The sequence below is a fragment of the Taudactylus pleione genome, unplaced genomic scaffold (assembly GCF_031769625.1).
Source record: "Taudactylus pleione unplaced genomic scaffold, aTauple2 ptg000364l, whole genome shotgun sequence".
Lineage (NCBI taxonomy): Eukaryota > Metazoa > Chordata > Amphibia > Anura > Myobatrachidae > Taudactylus > Taudactylus pleione.
This window is the reverse complement of record NW_028284765.1, coordinates 177,166-192,875: the sequence shown is the minus strand read 5'-3', so window position 1 is coordinate 192,875 and position 15,710 is coordinate 177,166. Positions and strand designations below refer to the sequence as shown.

Here is a 15,710-nt window from a genome sequence, read left to right as displayed (position 1 = left end):
GTGCGCAGTAGCCGCACGTGCATCAACAAAGTAGTGCCAAGAGTGCGCCTGTGTCATAAGTAAAGGGCCGGCTGGCTTGACCGTTAAAGGGTGCTGTAACCCACAAAGTACACTCCAGTCCAAACCCAAAAAAAAATTATTTTCTGTGTTTAGCCGCACGTATATATCAAATCGATATAACATAAATGGAGGACCAAACTTTCTCCGATAAAAATAAAATCGAGAAAGATCAAGAACCACTTCCTCCTAGTGCTGAAGCTGCTGCCACTAGTCATGACATAGACGATAACATGCCATCAACGTCGTCTGCCAAGGCCGATGCCCAATGTCATAGTAGAGGGCACATACAATCCCAAATGGCAAAGTTCAGGAAAATGACCTTGAAAAAGACATTTAAATCAGCTGAAGAGAAACGTAAACTTGCCAATATGCCATTTACGACACGGAGTGGCAAGGAACGGCTAAGGTCGATCCCTAGTATGTTCATGACTAGTGGTTCAGCTTCACATGACGATGGAAGCCCTCCTCCCACTAAAAAAATCAAAAGAGTTAAGCTGGCAAAAGCACAGCGAAGAACTGTGCTTTCTAAGAAGATATCACAAATCCCCAAGGAGAGTCCAAGTGTGGTGGTGGTTGCGATGCCTGACCTTCCCAGCACTGGACGGGAAGAGGTGGCTCTTTCCACCATTTGCACGCCCCCTGCAAGTGCTGAAAGAAGCACCCACAGTCCACTTGCTGATATGCAAATTGAAGATGTCACTGTTGAAGTACAACAGGATGAGGATACTGGTGTAGCTGGCGCTGAGGAGGAAGTTGGCGAGGAGGATTCTGATGGTGATGTGGTTTGTTTAAATCAGGCTCTGGGGGAGACAGTTGTTGTCCGTGGGATGAAAAAGCCCATCACGGTCATGCCTGGGCAGAAGACCAAACATTCCACCTCTTTGGTCTGGCAATATTTCTATCCAAATCCGGACAACAACTGTCTTGCCATATGTACCATATGTAAAGGTGAAATAAGTAGGGGTAGGGACGTCAACCACCTAGGAACATCCTCCCTTATACGGCACCTGCAGCGCGTTCATAAAAAGTTACTGTCAAGTTCAGAAACTTTGGCTAAGACCGTAAGCAGTCCAGGGACACCTAAATCCCGTTGTCCTGTTGTATCCAAGCGCCTGCAAACCACACCGTCAACTCCCTCCTCGTCAATTTCCTCCTTAGTCAGGATCGGAAGTAGTCCTGCAGGCCATGTCACTGGCATGACTGACTCTCCTATCCGGGATTCCTCTGGAGGATCCTGCATTGCTACGCCTACTGCTGCCACTGCTGCTGTTGCTGCTGCTGGGAGTCGTTCATCATCCCAGAGAGGAAGTAGGAACACCACTACTTTTACTAAACAATTGACCCTCCAACAGTCCTTTAAGTACGACAGCAGTCATCCTGAAGCAAAACGTATAACTGAGGCCTTGACTGCTATGTTGGTGTTAGACATGCGTCCGGTATCCGCCATTAGTGCAGTGGGATTTAGACAATTGATGGAGGTAGTGTGTCCCCGGTTCCAAATCCCATCTAGATTCCACTTCACTAGGCAGGCAATACCCAGACTGTACAGAAACGTCAACAAAAGTGTCCTCAGTGTCCTGAAAAATGCTGTTGTACCCAATGTCCACTTAACCACGGACATGTGGACAAGTGGAACAGAGCATACTAAGGACTATATGACTGTGACAGCCCACTGGGTAGATGTATCACCTTACGCAGCAACAGCAGCAGCGTCACCAGTAGCAGCATCTCAGAAACGCCAGCTCGTTCCAAGGCAGGCTACGCTGTGTATCACCGGTTTCAGTAAGAGGCATACCGCCGACAACCTCTTAGAGAAACTGAGGGAAATCATTGCCCAGTGGCTTACCCCACTTAGACTCTCCTGGGGATTTGTGATATCTGACAACGCCACCAATATTGTGCGGGCATTACATCTGGGCAAATTCCAGCACGTACCATGTTTTGCTCACACAATAAACTTGGTGGTGCAGAATTTTCTGAAAAGCGACAGGGACGTGCAGGAGACGCTTTGGGTGGCCCGAAAAATTTCTGGCCACTTTCGCCATTCAGCGACTGCGTGCCGAAGACTGGAGCGCCAGCAAACACTCTTGAACCTGCCCCGCCATCATCTGAAGCAAGAGGTTGTGACGCGGTGGAACTCAACCCTTTATATGCTTCAGAGGATGGAGGAGCAGCAAAAGGCCATTCAAGCCTATACATCCACCTATGACATAGGCAAAGGAGGGGGTATGCACCTGACTCAAGCACAGTGGACAATGATTTCCGTATTGTGCAAGGTTCTCCAGCCCTTCGAACTTGCCACACGTGAAGTCAGTTCAGACACTGCCAGCTTGAGTCAGGTCATTCCCCTCATCAGGCTTTTGCAGAAGCAGCTGGAGAAGGTGAAGGAGGAGCTAAGACAGAGCGATTCCGCTCGGCATGTGGGACTTGTGGATGAAGCCCTTCTTTCGCTTTGCCAGGATTCCAGGGTGGTCAATCTGTTGAAATCAGACCACTACATTTTGGCCACCGTGCTCGATCCTAGGTTTAAAGCCTATGTGGTGTCTCTCTTTCCGGCCGACACAAGCCTGCAGAGGTGCAAAGACCTGCTGGTGAAAACACTGTCAGCTGAAGCGGAACGTGACACATCAACAGCTCCTTCTTCATTTTCTCCCGCAACTGGGGCTGCCAGGAAAAAACTTAGGTATCCTAAGCAACCCGCTGGTGGTGATGCAGGGCAGGCAGGACCAAGTTTGGACATCTGGTCCGGACTGAAGGACCTGGCAACAATTTCTGACATGTCTACTGTCACTGCATATGATACTGTCACCATTGACAGAATGGTGGAGGATTACATTGGTGACAGCATCCAAGTAGGCATGTCAGACAGTCCGTACCTGTACTGGCAGGAAAAAGAGACAATTTGGAGGCCCCTGTACAAACTGGCTCTATTTTACCTGAGTTGCCCCCCCTCCAGTGTGTACTCCGAAAGAGTGTTTAGTGCAGCCGGGAACCTTGTCAGCGAAAGGCTTAGGAGGTTGCTTCCACAAAATGTGGAGAAGATGATGTTCATAAAAATGAATTATCAACTCTTCCAGGGAGACCAGCCTCCAGAACATACAGAGGGACCTGTGGTGGTGGATTCCAGCGGGGACGAGTTAATACTCTGTGAGGATGAGGATGTACACAACACTGAAGAGGGTGAGGAATCGGTGGATGACGATGAGGACGACATCTTGCCTCCGTAGAGCCAGTTTGTGCAGGGACAGATTAATTGCCAGCTTGTTTTGTGGGGGCCCAAACGAACCAATCATTTCAGCCACAGTCGTGTGGCAGACCCTGGCGCTGAAATGATTGGTTTGTTAAAGTGTGCATGTCCTGTTTATACAACATAAGGGTGGGTGGGAGGGCCCAAGGACAATTCCATCTTGCACCTCTTTTTTTTCTTTGAATTATGTACTGTTTGGGGCCTAGTTTTTCAAACTGCAATCCTGTCTGCCACTGCAGTGTCACTCCTAGATGGGCCACGTGTTTGTGCCGCCCACTCGTGTCGCTTAGCATAGTCATCCATCTACGTCGGTGCAACCTTTTGGACATAAAAACACTATTGTGAGGTGTGAGGTGTTCAGAATAGACTGGAAATGAGTGGAAATTAAGGTTTTTGAGGTTAATAATAGCATAGGAGCAGAAAAATCAACACATTCTGTGATTTTAGCTGTTTTTATGCTTTTTTAAAAAAAAATACAGATCCAAAACACAAAACCCAGAACCCAAAACACCGAAGGGTGGTTTTGGCAAAACCAATCCAGATCCAAAACACGAAGAAAGATCCAGATCCAAAACCAAAACACAAAACACGAAAAGTGGCCGGTGCACACCTCTAGTTTATACTGTATATGGATACAATGGGGAGTACAGCTTACAGCGTTGCAGTGCTTATACTGTATATGGTAACACCAGGGGGGTACAGCATACAGCGTCACAGTGCTTATACTGTATATGGTAACACTAGGGGGGTACAGCATACAGCGTCACAGTGCTTATATTGTATATGGATACACTAGGGGGGTATGGTATACAGCGTCACAGTGCTTATACTGTTTATGGTAACACTAGGGGGGTATGGCATACAGCGTCACAGTGCTTATACTGTATATGGATACACTGGGAGTTAAGGCGCACAGCGTCACAGTGCTTATACTGTATATGGTAACACTAAGGGGGTACGGCATACAGCGTCACAGTGCTTATACAGTATATAGATAATCTAGGGGGATTCGGCATACAGAGTCACAGTGCTTATACTGTATATGGTAACACTAGGGGGGTACGGCATACAGCGTCACAGTGCTTATACTGTATATGGTAACACTAAGGGGGTACGGCATACAGCGTCACAGTGCTTATACTGTATATGGATACACTAGGGGTACAGCATACAGCGTCACAGTGCTTATACAGTATATAGATAATCTAGGGGGGTTCGGCATACAGTGTCACAGTGCTTATACTGTATACACTGGGGGATATGGCATACAGCGTCACAGTGCTTATACTGTATATGGATATACTAGGGGGTACGGCATACAGCGTCACAGTGCTTGTACTGTATATGGTAACACTAGGGGGGTACGGCATACAGTGTCACAGTGCTTATACTGTATATGGTACACAAGGGGGGTACGGCATACAGCATCACAGTGCTTATACTGGATATGGTAACACTAGGGGGGTACGGCATACAGCATCACAGTGCTTATACTGTAAATGTATACACTAGGGGGTATGGCATACAAAGTCACAGTGCTTATACTGTATATGGATACACTAGGGGGGTGCGGCATACAGCGTCACAGTGCTTATACGGTATATGGTAACACTAGGGGGGTAAGGCATACAGCTTCACAGTGCTTATACTGTATATGTATACACCAGGGGGGTACGGCATACAGCGTCACAGTGCTTTTACTGTATATGGATACACTAGGGGGGTACGGCATACAGCATCACAGTGCTTATACTGTATATGGATACACTAGGGGGTTATGGCATACAGCGTCACAGTGCTTATACTGTATATGGTAACACTGGGGGGTATGGCATACAACGTCACAGTGCTTATACTGTATATGGATACACTAGGGGGGTACGGCATACAGCATCACAGTGCTTATACTGTATATGGACACACTAGGGGGGTATGGCATACAGCGTCACAGTGCTTATACTGTATATGGTAACACTAGGGGGGTATGGCATACAGCATCACAGTGCTTTTACTGTATATGGATACACTAGGGGGTACGGCATACAGCATCACAGTGCTTATACTGTATATGGATACACTAAGGGGGTACGGCATACAGTGTCACAGTGCTTATACAATATATGGATACACTGGGGGGGTACGGCATACAGCATCACAGTGCTTATATTGTATATGGTAACACTAGGGGGGTACGGCATACAGCATCACAGTGCTTATACTGTATATGTATACACTAGGGGGTATGGCATACAGCATCACAGTGCTTATAGTGTATTGGGATACACTAGGGGGGTGCGGCACACAGTGTCACAGTGCTTACACTGTATATGGTAACACTAGGGGGGTACGGCATACAGCATCACAGTGCTTATACTGTATATGGACTCACTAGGGGGGTATGGCATACAGCGTCACAGTGCTTATACTGTATATGGTAACACTGGTGGGTATGGCATACAACGTCACAGTGCTTATACTGTATATGGATACACTAGGGGGGTACGGCATACAGCATCACAGTGCTTATACTGTATATGGATAAACTAGGGGGGTATGGCATACAGTGTCACAGTGCTTATACTGTATATGGTAACACTAGGGGGGTATGGCATACAGCGTCACAGTGCTTATCCTGTATATGGATACACTAGGGGGGTACGGCATACAGCGTCACAGTGCTTATACTGTATATGGATTGACAAGGGGGTACGGCATACAGTGTCACAGTGCTTATACTATATATAGATACACTGGGGGTATTGCATACAGCGTCACAGTGCTTATACTGAATATGGATACACTAGGGGGTACGGCATACAGCGTCACAGTGTTTATACTGTATATGGATACAATGGGGAGTACGGCTTACATCGTCACAGTGCTTATACTTTATATGGTAACACAAGGGGGGTACAGAATACAGCGTCACAGTGCTTATACTGTATATGGTAACACTAGGGGGGGTACAGCATACAGCGTCACAGTGCTTATATTGTATATGATACACTAGGGGGGTACGGTATACAGCGTCACAGTGCTTATACTGTTTATGGTAACACTAAGGGGTATGGCACACAGCGTCACAGTGCTTATACTGTATATGGTAACACTAGGGGGGTACAGCATACAGCGTCACCGTGCTTATACAGTATATAGATACACTAGGGGGGTTCGGCATACAGAGTCACAGTGCTTATACTGTATATGGTAACACTAGGGGGGTACAGCATACAGCGTCACAGTGCTTATACTGTATACACTGGGGGATATGGCATACAGCGTCACAGTGCTTATACTGTATATGTATACACTAGGGGGGTACGGCATACAGCGTCACAGTGCTTGTACTGTATATGGTAACACTAGGGGGGAACGGCATACAGCGTCACAGTGCTTAAACTGTATATAGTAACACTAGGGGGGTACAGCGTGCAGCATCACAGTGCTTATAGTGTGTTGGGATACACTAGGGGGGTACGGAATACAGTGTCACAGTGCTTATACTGTATATGGTAACACTAGGGGGGTACGGCATACTGAATCACAGTGCTTATACTGTATATGGTAACACTAGGGGGTGTTGCATACAGCATCACAATGCTTATACTGTATATGGATACACTAGTGGGGTACAGCATACAGCATCACAGTGCTTATACTATATATGGATACACTAGGGTGGTATGGCATACTGCGTCACAGTGCTTATACTGTATATGGTAACACTAGGGGGGTATGGCATACAGCGTCACAGTGCTTATACTGTATATGGATACACTAGGGGAGTACGGCATACAGCGTCACAGTGCTTATACTGTATATGGATACACAAGGGCAGTGTCACAGTGCTTATACTGTATATGGATACACTGGGGGGTACGCCATACAGCGTCACAGTGCTTATACTGTATATGGATACACTGGGGGGTACGGCATACAGCGTCACAGTGCTTATACTCTATATGGATACACTGGGGGGTACGGCATACAGCGTCACAGTGCTTATACTGTATATGGTAACACTAGGGGGGTACTGCAAACAGCATCACAGTGCTTATAGTGTTTATGGGTGCGCTAGGGGGGTACGGCATACAGCGTCACAGTGCTTATACTGTATATGGATACACTGGGGGGTATGGCATACAGCGTCACAGTGCTTATACTGTATATGGATACACTAGGGGGATAGAGCATACAGCGTCACAGTGCTTATACTGCATATGGATACACTGGGGGTACGGCATACAGCATCACAGTGCTTATACTGTATATGGATACACTAGGGGGGTACGGCATACAGCGTCACAGTGCTTATACTGTATATGGATACACTGGGGGTACGGCATACAGCGTCACAGTGCTTATACTGTATATGGATACACTGGGGGGTACGGCATACAGTGTCACAGTGCTTATACTGTATATGGATACACTAGGGCAGCATCACAATGCTCAAACTGTATATGGATACACTAGGGGGTACGGCATACAGCGTCACAGTGCTTATACTGTATATGGATACACTGGGGGGTACGGCATACAGCGTCACAGTGCTTATACTGTATATGGATACACTAGGACAGCATCACAATGCTTAAACTGTATATGGAGACAGTAGGGGTTACGGCATACAGCGTCATAGTGCTTATACTTTATATGGATACACTGGGGGGTACGGCATACAGCTTCACAGTGTATATACTGCATATGGATACACTAAGGGGGTACGGCATACAGATTCACAGTGTATATACTGTATATGGATACACTAGGGGGTACGGCATACAGCGTCACAGTGCTTATACTGTTTATTGATACACTAGGGGGTACGGCATACAGCGTCAAAGTGCTTATACTGTATATGGTAACACTAGGAGGGTACGGCATACAGCGTCACGGTGCTTATACTGTATACGGATACACTAGGGGGGTACGGCTTACAGCGTCACAGTGCTTTTAAAGTATTTGGTAACACTAGGGGGGTACGGCATTCAGCGTCACAGTGCTTATACTGTATATGGTAACACTAGGGGGGTACAGCATACAGCGTCACAGTGTTTTTACTGTTTACACTAGGGGGGTATGGCATACAGCGTCACAGTGCTTATACTGTATATGGATACACTAGGGGGGTATGGCATACAGCGTCACAGTGCTTTTACTGTATATGGATACACAAGGGCAGCGTCACAGTGCTTATACTGTATATGGATACACTGGGGGGTATGCCATACAGCGTCACAGTGCTTATACTGTATATGGATACACTGGGGGGTACGGCATACAGCGTCACAGTGCTTATACTGTATATGGATACACTGGGGGGTACGGCATACAGCATCACAGTGCTTTTACTGTATATGGTAACACAAGGGGGGTACGGCATACAGCGTCACTGTGCTTATATGGTTACACCACAAATCTAATCTTATTTTTTTTTTTTACTTTTCATCTCACTTTTTTTATAGCTCATGGACGGTCATCACACCCTAGGATTTAACACACATCCCCCAATGGGCAATGTACAGCAAACCCCTGTTTTGTACAGCAGCCACCTGGATAGAGCACATGACAGCACACCCATGGATTGTACACACCGCCCCTTCTGGACAGAGCACAGCACACCCCTGTTTTGCACAACAGCCAGAGCACATGACAGCACATCCATGGATTGGCCAAACAGCCTCCCCTGGAGTGGACATGGAGTACAGCACAACTGCACAGCCCAGGACTCAGCAAGGCAATGGTACCGATCACTGTGGGTAGGGACTTATATACAATCTAAATCCCATGAGAATCCAACAGAGGCAGGATGACTTTTTGCCATGGTTTGGATTCCGATTCCTGTGGGCCAATCCTGACTCTGATCCTGTTCGGAACCCGTATGTTCGGGTTGGTCCGGGTTCACATGGAATTGATATTTTCTGATAACATAACATCTCTTATACTACAGTCTCTACTGTATACCTGAAAACTGGTGTCTAATTGGTTGTATTGACTGCCTTTGGTTACTATTCACTGATTGGGTGATGTTTATTTGCATATGATGACATCACAGTGATTTTACTGGGCCTTTGTTTTTATGCCTTATCTAAAATCAATTGGTGTCTATATCTACAGAACCTCTGCTTGTCAGTTGTATTAGTGACTCGACAAAGGGCACGTGGCTGCCTGAAACATGCTGTATGCCTAAATAAACACTGAAACATGCTGTATGCCTAAATAAACACTGAAAGATGCTGTATGCCTAAATAAACACTGAAACATCCTGTATGCCTAAATAAACACTGAAACATGCTCTATGCCTAAATATACACTGAAACATGCTGTATGCCCAAATAAACACTGAAAGATGCTGTATGCCTAAATAAACACTGAAACATCCTGTATGCCTAATTAAACACTGAAACATGCTGTATGCCTAAATAAACACTGAAACATGCTGTATGCCTAAATAAACACTGAAACATACTGTATGCCTAAATAAACACTGAAACATGCTGTATGCCTAAATAAACACTGAAACATGCTGTATGCCTAAATAAACACTGAAACATGCTGTATGCCTAAATAAACACTGGTGCTTGGAATGGGATCCTGGAGAGACATTTCCTTCTTGTGAACTACATTAGTACATCCATCACCCTGCTGTTCTACTTGTAGGTATAGATATATAACAATTATATATATATATATATATATATATAACAATTATATATATATATATATATATATATATATATCGTTATTCCTTTATACTTGGTCGGAGTGTCAGACATTTTCATATATGACAACCAATTGTCCCAAAGTCTCTGCTACAGTACATATCACTGATTTAATAGATGGACAAACATTTCTGTACATTTAGTATAATTTGTGCACTAATAAATAAAATCCCATCATATCATCCTCTCCTCCCAACAGTTCAGGTTTCACTGGTGGCATAAACCTAAACACACACAGGGAAGCAGATAGTGATGAGATTTGCATGTCTGACCCTGCACCGTCCTCCCCACACTGCCCAGCATGTAATCATTACACTACTGACACTGGCTGACAGCTGCTGTTATCATTACACTACTGACACTGGCTGACAGCTGCTGTTATCATTACTAAGGGAAACAGACAACTTTGCAGAATGCTTCTGGTTCTGAAAATCATAGAAGCTTTGCTAACAGTTATAATGGGGGTACATGGGATCGTGATAAACTCATCCATCCTCGCTGTATACATCGGACCCTGGAAAAAGATCACTAGTCCCAGTGCCAGCGACCAGATCCTGCTCTCTATGGCTCTCACCAATGTCCTCCTGCTGTGCTCAAGTTCAATTACCAATTGTTTGTATTATTTTTTTGCACAAAGAGAAACTATTCCAACAATATTTTTTGTATCTTTTTATGTTGTGTTCGTCCTGTACAATCTGAGTTTTTGGAACACCGCCTGGCTCTCCATCTGCTACTGTGTGAAGCTCGTCACCGTTACCCACCAGATCTTCCTCTGGGTGAAAATGTGGTTTTCCTCTTCCATTAGCAAACTGCTCATAGGATCAGCAATGTGCTCCGTTTTGGTGAATTTGCCCTTTTTCTGGACAGCACAGATTACGGTTCTTCAAAATATAAATATTACTGACTGGCGCCTTGGTGTTACCATATCGGTGAATGTCCCTTACAGTGTGTTGAATATGATATTAAGCTACACCCTGCCTTTTACCCTGACTGTCATCTGTATTGGGCTCAGTGTGACATCTCTCCTGCACCATGTCTGGAGGGTCAGGCAGAACGTGTCCCAGGTCAGCTCATCTCCTCAGCTCCAAGCTCTTGTCCGGGCGGCTGTGACAAAGACTCTGCATGTGGTGTTGGACCTGACCTTCCTTATTCTCATTATGTATATGTTTGCTAAGTCATTTAACCCAGAACCTGTAACAGACACAGTCATCTCTCTGCTTGTCATAGCATACCCATCAGTACAATCTTTTGTACTAATCTTTGGAAAGCCCAAATTGAAGAGAAGACTCTTGGGACAAGAACCCACCTGGCAGTAGATAATGTGAAGGCTTTGTAGTTGGGCTACAGACAGTGAAAACTCATCAAATAACACTGGAGAAAACAGCTAAATGAGACTTTTTTACGGAACTTACATTACAATTTATTAAGATGTATAAATAAAACATAGAGGTCCTCATATACAGTAGAAGTAGTTTTATTGCCATTACTGCCTACAGAGGATCTGAATAATGTCTCTTACCTGCAGGCTGTTATCAGAAATTGTCGGACCCAATACAAATGAAACCGACAGGTCCCATCTCCTCTACCACCTTCCCCCAGTAGCCCAGTGAGCACAGGTGTAGTGTGCAGCCTTCTCGCCCAGGGATGGGACATGTTAAATTAGAGATGAGCGCTTTGGTTTTACTCTGTTATATTTGGATCTCTTAAACTGAATCATGTTGGCTGTCTGGCTCTCACATGTTTTGGATAGCCAATAGGATACAGCCGAACTTACACTAATTTGGTGAAAAGAAACAAGGAAAAACCGAACCGCACATCTGTAGTTATTATACCTCCCCACACTGGTGTAACACATGCCCCTTACTGTACGTGTCCCCGAAACTGCTCCAAATGCCATCAGAGCTCCCACCATGCCCAGAACAATAAAATATATTTTAAAAACCTGTAAATATTTTTCCAAAAAGTGTAGATTTATGTGAAAAATATTTATATATATATTATATGCATGTATTATGGTGGAAAAAAGTGCTGCCATGATATACAGTATATTACATAGGCTTCCCCATGCATAGGCATTCTAACCACTGGTACTGGTAATTGATGGTATTGGTAAACACTGGCATTGGTAACCGCTGGTACCGGTAATCGCTGGCATTGGTAATCACTGGTACTGATAATCACTGGCATTGGTAATCACTAGTAATGATAATCTCAGGCATTGGTAACCATTGGTACTGGTAACCGCTGGTACAGGTAATCGCTGGCATTGGTAATCACTGGCATTGGTAATCACTGGTACTGGTAATCACTGGCATTAGTAATCACTGGTACTGATAATCTTTTGCATTGATAATCACTGGCATTGGTAATTACTGGCACTGATAATCACTGGCATTGGTAATCACTGGCACTGATAATCACTGGCATTGGTAATCACTGGTACTGATAATCTTTTGCATTGATAATCAATGGCATTGGTAATCACTGGTAATGATAATCTCTGGCATTAGTAATCACTGGCATTGGTAATCTCTGGCATTGGTAATCACTGGCATTGGTAATCACTGGCATTGGTAATCACTGGTACTGATAATCACTGGCATTGGTAATCTCTGGTACTGATAATCACTGGCATTGGTAATCACTGGCATTGGTAATCACTGGTACTGATAATCACTGGCATTGGTAACCTCTGGTACTGATAATCACTGGCATTGGTAACCTCTGGTACTGATAATTACTGGCATTGGTAATCTCTGGCATTGGTAATCTCTGGCATTGGTAATCACTGGTAATGGTAATCACTGGTACTGATAATCACTGGCATTGGTTGTCAGGGCCGTAGGGAGGGTGGGGCAGCCTCCACACAGGGCGGAATCGTCCAGCGGCACCGGCCACACACTTCTCTGCGCCGGAGGCCTGCAGGAAGAGACCTCCGGCAGTGGTGCGCGCTGCACAGTGAATGTCGGCGCATGATCCCAACCTCCCTCCTCCCCTCGGAAGTAAGGGTAAGCGCTCAGGGGGGGAGGAGGGGGCGGAGAGGGAGTGAGAGGGCGCACTGCCGTCTAGCTATGGCGCTGTTGGTTGTGAGGGATCCCCTATGTGATGATCCACCTTTTTGTCTGCACGGGGATCACACAGAATAGTTACCAGGATGGTAAGATGCCCCTCAGCAATCTGCAAAACCTCTGCTAGAGACTGTGTGGGCAATACAGTACTTTGGTTCTTAAATTGCACCCAGTGATCAGAGAAACTTTCCTGCCTGTTATTCACTCCTAGCCCAGCTCCCACCTCAGGAATACAGGCCGGCCATACACTATACACACAGGCACCAGCCCAGCAGGGGGTCCCAGCAGCTCAGGAATACGGGCTGGCCATACACTATACACACAGGCACCAGCCCAGTAGGGGGTCCCAGCAGCTCAGGAATACGGGCTGGTCATACGCTATACACACAGACACCAGCCCAGCCCCCACCTCAGGAATACGGGCCGGCCATACACTATACACAGGCACCAGCCCAGCAGGGGGTCCCAGCAGCTCAGGAATACGGGCTGGCCATACACTATACACACAGACACCAGCCCAGCCCCCACCTCAGGAATACGGGCCGGCCATACACTATACACACAGGCACCAGCCCAGCAGGGGGTCCCAGCACCTCAGGAATACGGGCTGGCCATACACAATACACACAGGCACCAGCCCAGCAGGGGGTCCCAGCAGCTCAGTAATACGGGCCGGCCATACACTATACACACAGGCACCAGCCCAGCAGGGGGTCCCAGCAGCTCAGGAACGCGGGCCGGCCATACACTATACACACAGGCACCAGCCCAGCAGGGGGTCCCAGCAGCTCAGGGACATTTACATCTGGGGATTCAATATCCACCCAATCTGTGCACAGGGCTTGGGGATAAAAAGTGGCTGCAGAAGGGCCTCTGTGCTTTGTCCTTGGTTCCTGGCCGGCGAGACAGGACCAACGTGGAGTGGCTAAGGCACCTCCATACCCAGCCAGGATTGCAGACACTGCCGCCTTCCAGCAATGGACTTCATCAAAGGGAGACCTGGGACAGATATGCAGCCAAAACTTTTTGATCTATCCGGAGCGCGGTTATTGTGCCGGCCGGAGCCAGGTGACTTTCCAGCGTGCCCTACTCTCGCCAGTAGTGGAGTCCCTTTGGGCCAAGTGGCCGGGACCAGCAAGTCATTCAGCATTACCTCTCCCAGCAGCACTGTGCCCACCGAGGTCTCACAGCTGTACAGCGGTCCGTACTCACATATTCCCTGAGGTGATTATTATTGACTGTCTAGTGGGGAAGGGTTCCTTTGTGTGGTTTTTATAATAGTCTTAGGGCAGAATTTGCAAAGCAGCGGCTTCCCGGCGGGTTGCAGGTGTATATTTTAAATGGCACTCGGAGTCAGTGTAGAGCACGCCGGGCTTTACAAAGACTTTAGGTGCCATTTTAAATATGTACCTGCAACCCGCCGGGAAGCCGCTGCTTTGCAAATTCTGCCATTAGTCTTTAGATGTGGTTGATGTTAGTGCTACCTGCATATATTGTACATAGGACCTGATTCAGACCCGCTCGCAAGATGCGATCGCTCGCTTGCAGAAAGGGGCTGGATATGTAAATTAAACACTCGCACTGTGTCGCGTAAAGGACGCCCACTGTGTGTTAGCGAGCTATGGCAATGAGCGCTCGCAAGTGTCTGAAGACACCCCCTTGCCACTTGCAACACACGTCATCTCCGGGAAATGTATGATTAATCAGTAATATCGAGAGCCATCGGAGCTGCTCGCAGCCCTTGGGATTGCCTTTCCCAGCCGCAAGCACTGCGATCAGTGCGGGCTGAAATACATGCAAGTGACGTGTACAATGATGCTACTTTGCTAATTATGCACGCCCTCTAAACGCCGTTTTGGCGGGCTGACATGCCTGTGTTTGCACATCTACTCCCCCGTTCACATGCACCTTCCCCTGTTACCACCCACAAATGGCAGCAACCTGATAGTGGCTTACAACAACCAAAATCAGATCGCGACGAATGGCTTGCGCATGCACACTGCGAATTATACGCACACGCAGATTGGCGAAAATCGCTCAGAGTGAGCAATCACACCTTAGCGAGCGGGTCTGAATCAGGTCCATAGTGTGGTTACGGTTTACATGTATAATTAGTGTGTATGTAATAAAGGTGCTCTCTTGTACCTTGCTATTGCGTGCTTACTGTGGAATCCCTGAACCTATAAAGGACCTGGTGTACCATGCGAGAGCTATAATCATTGCCTTTCTCAAGGCGACGAGGGCCAGCAGGCAAAAGTAATGCACACGTCATAAACCCGGTGTCCTCACATTGGTATCCACTGGTACTGATAATCACTGACATTGGTAATCACTGTCATTTATAACCATTGGCATTGGTAACCACTGGTAATGATAACCTCTGGCATTGGTAACCACTGGTAATGATAACCTCTGGCATTGGTAACCACTGGTAATGATAACCTCTGGCATTGGTAACCACTAAACTATAATCACTAACATTGGTATCCACTGGTACTGATAATCACTGGCATTGGTATCCACTGGTACTGATAATCACTAGCATTGGTAACCACTAAACTATAATCACTAACATTGGTAACCACTGGTAATTGCTGGCATTGGTAACCA

At 46.4% G+C, this 15,710-nt stretch overlaps 1 protein-coding gene across 1 annotated transcript; it reads left to right on the top strand.

Moving 5' to 3' along the window:
• Nucleotides 1-10,445: 10,445 nt before the first annotated feature.
• LOC148508486 (taste receptor type 2 member 40-like) lies at nt 10,446-11,348 on the top strand. Its single transcript, XM_088444449.1, has one exon. It carries the CDS (start codon nt 10,446-10,448, stop codon nt 11,346-11,348), a length of 903 nt encoding a protein of 300 aa, XP_088300575.1.
• Nucleotides 11,349-15,710: the final 4,362 nt, after the last annotated feature.